At 36.0% G+C, this 12,296-nt stretch overlaps 1 protein-coding gene across 1 annotated transcript; it reads right to left on the bottom strand.

The window, feature by feature from the left end:
* Positions 1-3,979: 3,979 nt before the first annotated feature.
* Positions 3,980-10,811, bottom strand: LOC129975303 (uncharacterized). Its single transcript, XM_056088358.1, has 3 exons — positions 10,690-10,811; positions 6,699-6,812; positions 3,980-4,819 (listed from the first exon to the last, which is right to left on the bottom strand). The coding sequence occupies exons 1-3, from the start codon at positions 10,777-10,779 to the stop codon at positions 3,980-3,982; spliced, it is 1,044 nt and encodes a 347-aa protein (XP_055944333.1). The 5' UTR covers positions 10,780-10,811.
* Positions 10,812-12,296: the final 1,485 nt, after the last annotated feature.

Here is a 12,296-nt window from a genome sequence, read left to right as displayed (position 1 = left end):
ATACTAAAACAATGCTAAGATATTAAAATACGTAATACTTCAATGCTAAAATATATTATTTCTTGACTGCCGATAATGTATTGCCATACATAGGAATTCGTTTCGAAATTCATGAGTTAATACTTTTATGAAACTTACCTGAAGTGGTTTAGTGGTAAAGTATCAAATCTGATTCTGCCCTATATCCGGTAACATAGTATTCTATGTAATATCATTTTTCGGTTCTGATAGGATAGGATCCTATGTAATCATCTTTCTTTTCTGGTAGCATAGGATCCTATGTAATCATCTTTCTTTCTTGGTAGCATAGAATCCTCAGTAATCATCTTTCTGTTTCGGTAGTGTAGGATACTAGGCAATCATCTTTCTACTTCGGTAACATATGAACCTATGTAATCATATTTCTGTTCCGGTAACATAGGATCATATGTGACCATATTTCTGTGCTGATCGAAATAAAGATATTAATGACTTAATAATGTAATAATTGTGGTTGTAGAATCTAAATTTTGTTTCTCATGATTTATCGGGACAATGGTACTGTGAAAAAGAATTTTGAATATATAGTCGATTATCAATCCATGGACCATAATTATGATCTCCAATTGGCTTCGTATAGCTTTAAATTTTATAAATTTAAATTGGAGATAGGATAAGATTGAACAGGATCACGGTAATAAGGCTGTGAAAGCTCAGCCATGGGATTCAAACATCCATAAATCACAGTGGAGTGGAAGATTGGAAAGGTAGTGTCTCTATGAAGTGTCGTTTTATCATGGGATCAGAATTAAAAAATGCCGGCGTCCTGGCATAGGGGTAGCGCATCTTCCTCGTGATCTGGCCGTACCGGGTTCGAGTCCCAGCTTGGGCATTGTTGTTCTTCCTGTTCTATCTGTGAGATGTGTGAATGTGCCCTCCTGTAAAAAGGGATTGTGCAAGCGAATGAGTGATGCGTAAGTTGTCAAGTCACAGTCTTGGCCCAAGTTGGCTCTACGATAAAAACAAGAGGCGCTCCCTTTTCGGCTTTAATCGGCTGTCTTTGAGCAGCGGGCTTGTCCGTGGCAAGTGCCATAAGAAACAACAAGTTTTATGGTGTTTGAATGTCTTTAGTTGTGGAACGACAATTCGGTGGAATATTTAGAATTTTGAGGAGATTTTCTTTAAGTGGTGGCATGCTTCTCTTTTAAAAAGAAGATAAGTGTATTTGAAGATGAAGTATGACCACTTTGTGGCTGGGAGCCAACTGTCTCGAAGAGGATGACATTCGATGAATCGGCTGGTGTTATTGATTGGTTATGCTAAAGACAGCAGTCGGCCACAACAAATCCTGTCAATACTGCTTCGTTAAGTGGTGGCGGGGTAGTCGTCTGTACATAAAAAGAAAACTTTCCTCATGCTGTTACAATGTGAAAGTTTCAAAAATTCTCTGGCTCAAAATTTGCTTCTTCGTTAGAATATAATTCAAATTATGATCTGAATTAGCCTTTTCCATGTAAATATAATGTTGATATATTTAAAATGTGATTCAGGACACAGATTTTCATTCTCTTCACCACGCGTTGGTTCTAAATTATGCAATGTTCTATATTAGGTGTGAAATGAAAACATTTTCTAGAGAAAAAACTGTCTGACTCAATATTTATCTCTCCAATAGCCTTCAAAAAGTTAAGAATCAGATTATAAATCATACATAAATTTTAACTAATTGTTTATTTAAATAAGATTACAAATACATAGCAATAAAAGTTCGGTTTTGAGATTTAAAATCCCTCACAATGTTGGATACAGAAGATCTTATCGACATCGATGGGCTTACCGATAACCTTTCCCATTAAGGAGCACCTCAGATATGAGGATGTGAAGCTTCTGGCATAGTGGTTGGTTCTCGATAAAGGTAGGTACAAAAATAAAGGGGGTCGGCTAGCTCCTACCGCCGAAAGAGAAGTGCTTACCGTAGGCGATGATGTCCCTTAGGACACTATCTTAGTAGCCTCCAATGCTATCGCGTTGGTCCAGTCAGTCAGATTTTATACGTATGCCTTAGCAGGGAGGTCGGAGCAACCAAGTTTGGTTATCGAGGACATCAATTGTAGGTTATTGATAAACTGTCCTCCTTTTCATGGGATTAGATTTGATTAGATATATTAATGTCCTGTTTTAAAGCAACATTAGGGTTATTTTGGAATGGATCTCGTAATTTTGAACCACGGCCAATTAACAAGAACGATACCTGACCAGACAACCCATGTTCCAATTTCCACACTATACCAACGAGAAGACATTTAGCCTCGACGGACTTAATATGCACCAGACCCGTTAACATGGCTATTCATCGGTAGAATCGGGTCTTTTACCTGGAACTCTCTAGTCTCTGAGTTGATATCTTACCACTAGGCCACTTTGGCCCTTTTCGTAAGATAGAATTCAAATTAAGTTTCGGTGTAGTTTTCTTCATGTGAAAACAGAGTGAATTATAGAAGTGATGGGATGTAAAAAAAATGAAAGAAAACTTAAATTAAAAATTATTTATTTATTTAACCATGTTTCAAATTTAGGACTTCAAATCACACTATTAATCAAAATAACTAATTTTAATGCCGGCGTCCTTGCCTAAGGGTAGCGCGTCTTCCCAGTGATCTAGGCGTTCCGGTTTCGAGTCCTGGTTCGGGCAGGGTTGTTCTCTTCCTTGTGTTGATGCAAAGATGTTGTCTAATTATATAGATTGTTCGAATCACATCCTTAAATGAGAAAATATGTTAAATTTAAAAGGGACTTTTAAGATTATGAAAATGACCTTAAGCATTTCGTTAAAAAAACCTCAAAAATAGTTTTTGTTTACGTTAGATAAAACATATATCAAGATTACATCACATCGTCTAAACCTTATCACCAAGCAGCTGTGAGTTTATTTTGATTTAGCTTAATATTAATTACCTCCCCATGAGGGGTACCTCGAAATGAGGATGGAAAGCTTCCGGCAATGTGGTTAGTTGTCGTCCCCTAAATTCAACACGAACAGGTGGACGTCTCCCATCGATGACGGAATGGGAAGGGTTGTACCGCGGTCAGTGATGACCTTTAGGACTCAATTACATGGTCAGATGATGAAGACACACCTCAGCTGGCACTCCCTCTCCAAGCTTGCACACCACACCATTGTTCCTATAGATTTAACTTATACGGCGGGTTTTCTGTGGAATTGGGTATCGAACCTAAAAACCCTCCGGTTTCGACCTTACCACAGGCCGCCATTGCCCTAATTTAACTACAAAATGGTTAAGAAATGAAAAATCGACCAATATTTCCAGAAATTTACTTCAAATAGAGAACGTCTGCAAATACTAAAGAAAATGTCAATCACTTCAGGGTGTGTCAAATACACGAAAAATGAATTGTAATTCTTTTTCCTCATACGAAACAAATTTAAAATAGTATAAATATATGAAGTCTTCAATCTCGAGTTCACTTTATACAAATAGTAAGAATCGTGTTGTGCTTAATTTTGATGTAGAGGAAAAAAAGAATACACTTTTGAATAGTATTTCTTCCACCATAAATTCAGAAATTTGATCTGCATTAACATTTGGGGTCAAATCATAAAACATTTTATTTGATGTTATATCAAATTTTCATGTCTAAATTGATTTTTTGCATGAATAAATAATCCAAATGAATGGAATTTTTTTATGCAAATGTAAATAAATGAATATTTGTGTAGAAAAATTAAACTCAGCAAAATGCAAATTAATTTCATTAAAAATTTTATTCGTCAAAAAGATCAAATGGACTAAAAATATAGTTTCAGCAAAATTTGTCTAAAAACGAAAGCTATCCTTGATGATCGGCTTTCAAGAAATAGTTACCATCTAGAAAAGGTCTTAAACATGAAAAGAATGGTCCGGTAGTAGCGCTGCTTCAGTCGGACGCTCTTGATTCACTGGCTCCGGTACCGACGTTCCTTCAATCGGAGGCTCTTGATTCACTGGCTCCGGTACCGACTTCCTTCAATCGAACGCTCTTGATTCACTGGCCCCGGTACCGACGTTCCTTCAATCGAACGCTCTAGATTCACTGGCCCCGGTACCGACGTTCCTTCAATCGAACGCTCTAGATTCACTGGCCCCGGTACCGACGTTCCTTCAATCGAACGCTCTTGATTCAACGACTCCGGTACCGGCGTACTTTCAGTCAGAGATTCTTGATTCTCTGCCTCCACTAATGGTATCCTTTCAGTCAGAGATTCTTGATTCTCTGAATCAACTAACGGTGTCCTTTCAGTCAGAGATTCTTGATTCTCTGAATCAACTAACGGTGTCCTTTCAGTCAGAGATTCTTGATTCTCTGAATCAACTAACGGTGTCCTTTCAGTCAGAGATTCTTGATTCTCTGCCTCCACTAACGGTGTCCTTTCAGTCAGAGATTCTTGATTCTCTGCCTCCACTAACGGTGTACTTTCAGTCAGAGATTCTTGATTCTCTGCCTCCACTAACGGTGTCCTTTCAGTCAGAGATTCTTGATTCTCTGCCTCCACTAACGGTGTCCTTTCAGTCGGAGTCCCTTGATTCATTGCTTCCAGTAATGGCGTCCTTTCAGTCGGAGACCCGTGATTCACTGCTTCCAGTAACGGCCTCCTTTCAGTCGGAGAATCTCCAGTCAGTAGTTGAGTCAGAACTTCTTCAGGATCAAATGGTTCAGCAGTTCCGAAACAATAATAGCAGCAGCAGCAACAGATTCTTTTACAGTGGCGAAAGCATTCTTTCCAATTCACTTTATTCAGTGTTTTTTTCAGCGGCGAATACAAGCAACAGCCAACAGGAATCTGTACAAAATAAAACCATCTTCAAATGTAGAACGATTTTAGGTAGTCTCTTATATCTAATAGATCGGATAAGCATTTTAGGAATCAGAAATTTGTATTTTTAGATTAGACAAATGTTTGACGAATAGAAATTTTGAAGATTTAATGTAAAATCGAAATTCGGGTATTGAATTATTCCAATATGGGCATTATGTAACTATTTGGATGTGAATTTATCGTTTCAATCATAATTGCATTTATTTTTTAGTTACACTTTATTTTTTTAAAGATTTTTATCGATGCTTGTAAGAATCTTAATTCCTTTTCAAAAATATATTGATCATTATGTTTTTATTCATTTTGTCGGAGGTTTACCAGTTATGTAAGACTTTTAGGAACGTAAGTTACGACAATGCGACTTAACGGCTAATGAGCGGAAATTAGGGAAGAATATTATTTAACGATTTAAAGGAAAAAGACAGCAGCAAAAGTACACATTTTTGCAATTCTTTGCATTGCCAGACCTTTATATTGAAGTTAAGATATGTTACACATAAATGTTTCATTTTTGAAAAAAATGGGGCGTTTACAGATTTCTTAACACGATTTTGGAAAATAAGAATGAAATATATTTTCTGGCTGTAAACACGTTTGCATGATATTCTATCCTGCAAATATAAACTTTGAATACAGCATTCTGCTTTTTCCATTGAACAATATCCAGTCTAAATTAGTCATATTATGTATGTTTTTGTTTATTTTGAGATTCTAGATTCTCATGTCCATCGGTAAAAATTCACACATCTATCGAATCACTGTCTAAATTCATCAGTACCAATTTCAGTAGTCATTAAGAACTGAATACACTTGTTTTCATACATATTAGCTATTAAACCCCTGGATATACGAATTTATTTAATTTTCTAATTAGATGACATTCTGTTTGTGACATCAATTATTATTTTGATACTTAAAGCAATACAAGGGCATTTGAGTTATTGAAGCATTTTTATGTAATTTTGGCATTTTAAATTACTTTATGTCTTCATTTAATGGCAGGTTTATAATTAAAAATTCATTAATTCGATGGTAAGTCAAACTCTGCAATGTATGCGATGGGATTAATAATATATAACTACTATTAGTAATACATAACTGTTTCGACTTAAGCTGGGAATAACCAATCCTCAAACAGGTAAATATATCATGATATCCTGAATTCGGAAAGATCCATGGTGCTCTCAAGGTTTTCACATAGTACAATTTATTTTCTGTATTTAAATCGAATTGATTTTGACACTATTAAAGAAAACCTATTAGCGAATGTATGCACATACAGAAGCATCGGCATGAGGCTGCGTATGAAAGCCACTTGCAAATTTTGCAGAAGCCTCATTTCTGTGGCTGCCAACATTGGCAAGGATCCCCCCCCCCGAAACAAAAGGTGGGAGTCGTTTGGCCAAAACTTTCTCTCATTTACTTGTCATGCCAGAGAACATGCTATGTCTTACATGGCATTAGCGTACAAATATTAAATGTGACGAATTTTGATTTCAGATTGGCGTTGAAAGCTCTCTGTACTCTAGTATTTGGGTATTATCTGAGTATTGTCTATTTGCAAGAGATTGAAGAGCAGACAAGGAATCTGACAACTTCTTTGCAGAATGACCAGGGACGGAAAGCCAGTTGCTTTTATGCCATATAAATAGCCTCGATTTCGCCATCGTAATGGATGGAATGATCACCTACTGGTGCATATCATGAAAAAAGATCACAACACACACAGGCTCCCGCTCTGGTACCGAATGGGATGTAATAATGCTACTTGATAAAAGTTAATGAAGATGAATTTTCAAGAACTAATTTTACAACTTTATATTAACTAAATACTTATACATACCATCAAGAAGAGTACACAACTAACACCAGGGTAACCAGAGAGAGAAACCGCCACGCCGGTTACAAGGAGAAGAATGCAAATAACAGTGCACACTTTTTCGCAGCTGCCGATTACCTGAAAAAAAATTTCAGATTAAAAGATATATGTCTTAATAGATTAAGTTATTGGAAAATATGAAATTAACAAATTATGTCAAGTAATCTTCATAATTCAGAAATGTTTTACATACTTATGAATTATGTTCTTGTATGCTTATTACGATGGAGATTTACTATCGAATTTTTCAATTTCTAACTCATTTTTGTTCAGAAATTTTGAGCAGTTTCTTTTTTCGGGGGGGGGGAGTATTTCAATAGATTCAAAATAATTTTTTTACATCAAATTTTATATTGTAATAGAAGCAGCATTTTGTAATGGGATAATCTACACAATTTGATCTACATTTAATTTAAACATGTTTGGGATAATCTACACAATTTGATCTACATTTAATTTAAACATGTTTGGGATAATCTACACAATTTGATCTACATTTAATTTAAACATGTTTGGGATAATCTGCACATTTTAACACTAGGTTTATGGAAATGTGTTATTTTGACACATTTCAAATATTATAAGGAAACTTACAAGCAAAGTCGCATTTTTATTTTATCTTCTGCACTGATTTTTATTCGCTGAACGAGTTAAATATTGTTACGAATCTGCGATGCGGGTTTCCAGCATAGTTGGTTCCATGGGAGGTCCTGGAGCTTGGCGACAAACTTGGCGACCATTTGGCTACTTGGCGACGAATTTGGTGACTTTGGCGCCAAAATAGATTATACACGAAACATCGAGAATTTTCACGATCCGTCCAGAAAGAACAAAGATACGCCTCGAACGTTCCTGATTAGTTGAGAGGCTTCTAGCCTCGCCTCCTGAGACCTATCAAAGGAAGCACCCGCTGTTGCTGGGCAGGTGTGAACCAGTCGTGTCCCAGCAGTGGTGAACCTTGGAGCAGTCTAAGAGTTGTCGGAAGCGACAGCGCGGAGTCGTGAACGGGTCAGAGTTGGAAGCGGTGAATTGAGTCGTGGACCAGTGGAGTCGAAGAGTAGTCGGAATCGACAGAAAGAATTGGCCCTCCAGAGATTAGCGGAGCAGCGACGGAGTCAAGCGAGTGCTAAATTAAGTTGTGCCCTACTGTCTACATTAGAGTCTGTTGTGTGCTGTTGTCTGCACGTCTCGTCGGCTGAAGATATTTCTGTGCTGTATATAGTTGTCGTCTTCGTTCTGTCCTGTGCGTCTTCGTGTAAATAAACGTCGTTGTTTCATTTTCTACTGCCGCCTGCTGATTGAGTGTTCTCCACACCATATAACTCCCATTATCCAAACGAACCCACGGGAAATTTCGTAACAATATATATTGATGTCCATTTTCTTCGAACTTTTTGAAATATTGCAATTCTCTCTCTGGTATACCTATCTTACTTTCTTGTGTCAGTTTGATGCGATCGTAAACCTGGTGTTAAAAGACAATAACAAACATACCCCGGAAACAATAGCATATTACAATGAAAGTTTGGAATCAACATAGCATAAATGAAGAGCAAAAGTGCCATCAGAGCTGCCTCTTTTCAATGGCCTCAATAGCTGTTTTTCAACATTTGGGACTTGGTGGCAATAAAACCATAGATCTTATATAAGAATATACTAAATCAAAACTATCCGAAATGATTTTCTATTTCGAGTTGAACAATAAAATTGCAGAAGGAAATAAAAAAAAAAAAAATACAAAAGCATAGATTATATTCTCCCACCACCTAGTACTTCGCAAGAACAAAAGGGTTACCAAATTGGCTTTTCTAAAAGAAATAGAAGCAATAACACTTGTAAAATATGTGAAAAGATTGCTTGCGGAAAGTGTACAAACACAATTGAGTAAGCGATAAGATGAAATTCAAAAAGGTTATGATTAAGATATTACTATTAAAAATGAGAGTAAACAATTTACCATCAAAGGTGGTTATAAAATAAATCATGAAATATTGTAATGTCTTGATCATGGTCGATCAAATACGGCGGTTGCGTAACACAATATATATGTACACGTATATATACACAAAAAAAACAACTTATTCTCTTCTAGGTTAATATTATTCACAAAATTCACACACCAGTTGAAAATGTAATCATGAAATAGTTGATCGATCAAATCTGAGCGCGCGCGCACACACACACACACACACACACACACACACACACACACACACACACACACACACACACACACACACACACACACACACACACACACACACACACACACACACACACACACACACACACACACACACACACACACACACACGATGATAACAGGCTGTTAACTCAAACGGTTAAACCATGAACAGCTCCAGAAATCCCCCGATCTTGTAGAAGATCAGAAACTTGAATCGCACGGAGATTCTCACAAACTCAGCAACACCTGGGAGCATCCAAGTGTATACAACTTCCCCTTCGACGCTTCTCACTGCTCTGCTCTGCAGTCTTCTCTTCTCTTGCTTCCTTTCAAACAAACATAAAAACCCACATTTTATTTTCGTCAGATCTACGCCTCTGACTTTCTTATTGGTGAACTTCAGTTGTTTATAATCCAATAACTGATCAGCAATTCTTCCTGAATGGTCTCCAGTCGATCATGGGAATGTCTACTCATGATCCATCCTTGTAGATGCCGCTTCCTGAACAACTGTTAATTATAATCAATTGACAACTAACACTGGCTAAAGTCCACCTGACTTCGACACTTAATAACAACGGTTGCTGGTGATTGAACGTTTCTCGCAGAATGCAGGAGTCCATTCATAATGCAAAAAAAAAAAAAAAAGTTTAACATCTGGATGTTTTGATGTTCTTCTCTCTTGAAGATATGACTGATATATTTGAAACGACGAAACACACATCCTTGGTCGTTTATCTGGATACAACAAATGACTAAACATAATAACTCTACTAGTGAGGGGGAATCCATCTAGAGGTCCGCAGGCATTTAACTATGTGTAGGGAAACAAGTGATGTTACATCCTACCGGAATGCCAATTACCATGTGAGGAAAAAGGGGAAATATTACAAAATGAAAATATTGAAAATGTTTGACTTTTTGTTTTTTTTAAATCTCACATTGGCGTGTTAAAGATAAAAAATACATATGGAGACTAAAACAATGATAAAATGTGAGATGCTGAAAGGAATATGAAAGGAAATTAAGCCATAATAATTATCACGATTGTCCTTACTGAAGAGTTGGAAAGGTGAATTCATTCCTTCCTTCCCAAAGGTGAATTCATTCCTTCCTTCCCAAAGGTGAAATTTGATTATAATCAGAAATCTATGTTGTGCTTCCGCCAAGCACCCATTTGGACCATCTACTGCATAGAAGTCAAAAATAAAAATATGAATGATTAGATATTTAAAATCGATTTCATTAAAAAAAATTTCATTCTCGAATATAAAATGTTGGAAGAGTTTATGCTTAATTTTTGTAAAGAATTATAACAATATTGTTCATACAGGTTTTCTGTATTAAATATCAGAAATTTCATTTTTATAAATTAAATAAGATTCGAATGCACCTAATGAGTGTTATAGATATTGCCTTATGCTGTAATTTTTCTCTTACTATCAACATCAGTGTACGATGACTTTAAGAATTCCTTGAAATAAATGGAATTTTAATTAAAAATTAAAAATACTTCGACAAATTTAAATAGTTTATAAAGAAATTAAGACATTGCATTGATAAAAATTTAATTTCAGCAAAACGTTACCTTTCATTTCGATGCCAAAAAGAAATTTTCTTCATTATAAGTAACACCGATAAAGAAAAAAAATTACAATAACAAATTTAAATAATACATTGAAAATAATATGTATAATAAAACAATACTTAAAGAGGATATTTCCTATCACATTAGATTAATGGATCAAAATTAGAAATGACCGTACTCACGTTTTCAGAAAAAATCTGCTGCATATCCGACGGATCAGGTCGATAACCGGCTCTAAATCGCCGCGGTATGTTTAAAACAACTGTTACCATATTATTAGTTTTTACAGCAATATTATTCCATAAAATTGAGAATACTAAAACAATGCTAGAGTATTAAAAATGCGTAATACTTCAATTCTAAAATATATTATTACTTGACTGAGGATAATGTGTTGCCATACATAGGAATTCGGTTCGAAATTCATGAATTAATTCTTTTTTGAAAGATACCTGAAGTTTAGGGGTAGAGTATCAAATTTGATTCTGCCGTGTATCCGGTAACATAGGATTCTATGTAATATCATTTTTCTGTTCTGGTAGCATAGGATCCTATGTAATCATCTTTCTGTTTCGGTAGTGTAAGATAATACTGCTTCGTTAAGTGAAGGCCGGGTAGTCGTCTGTACATAAAAAGAAGACTTTCCTCATGCTGTTACAATGTGAAATATCCAAAAATTCTCTGCTTAATATTTGCTTCTTCATTTGAATATAATTCAAACTTACTATCTGAGTTATCCTTTTCCATTTAAATATAATGTTGATATTTTAAAAATGTGCGGGACGTGCAAACCGTAGGAAGGGTTGTACCATGAGCGATAATGACCCTTAGATCTTAGTTGCCGTCAATGCCGTCGCGTTCGTCCAATCAATCAGATTTAATACGTATGCCTTAGCAGGGAAGTCGGAGCAGCCAATTTTGATTATCAAGAACCTCAATTGTAGGTTATTGATAAACTGTCATCCTTTTCATGAGATTTGATTTAATTAGATATATCAATGTCCTGTTTTAAAGCAACATTTGGGTTATTTTGGAATGGATCTTGTAATTTTGAACCACGGTCAGTTAACAAGAACGATACCTGAGAAGACAACCCATCTTCAAATTTCCATACTATAACAACGGGAAGGCATTTAGCCTCGATGGACTCAATATGCAACAGATCCGTTAACACGGCGGTTCATCAGTGGAATCGGGTTTTTTACCTGGAACTCTCCAGTCTCTGAGTTGATATATTACCAGTAGGCAACTGTGGCCCTTTTGGTTAGATAGAATTGAAATTAAGGTTTGGTGTAGTTTTATTCATATGAAAACTGAGTGAATTATTGAATTGATAGGATGTAAAAAAAATTGAAAGGAAACTTAAATTAAAAATTATTTATTGATTTAACCAAGTTTCAAATTTAGGAATTCAAATCACACTATTAATCAAAATAACCAATTTTAATGCCGGCGTCCTAGCCTAGGAGTAGCGCTTCTTTCCCGTGATCTAGACGTTCCGGATTCGAGTCCTGGTTCGGGCATGGTTGTTCTCTTCCTTGTGCTCTCTCTGTGAGGTGCGTGAGCGAGTCCCCCTGTAAAAAAGGGGTTGGGCAAAGGAGTGTGTGTGTGTGTGCTATCTTTATTTGAGCTAGAAGTCAGACTTCTGCCCTTGGGTGCTCAGGGGTCTTTACCCTCAGAAGCTACTGCGCAAAAATTTGGCTTAAAATTGTCACACGGAAAAAAAAATTCATTAATTATTTTTATATATAGTCATATACCTACTCTTATCTTTGTGATTCTGACTTCC

The sequence above is a fragment of the Argiope bruennichi genome, chromosome 7 (assembly GCF_947563725.1).
Source record: "Argiope bruennichi chromosome 7, qqArgBrue1.1, whole genome shotgun sequence".
Lineage (NCBI taxonomy): Eukaryota > Metazoa > Arthropoda > Arachnida > Araneae > Araneidae > Argiope > Argiope bruennichi.
Note: the sequence above shows the minus strand (reverse complement) of the source record. Positions and strands in the feature narration are given on the sequence as shown.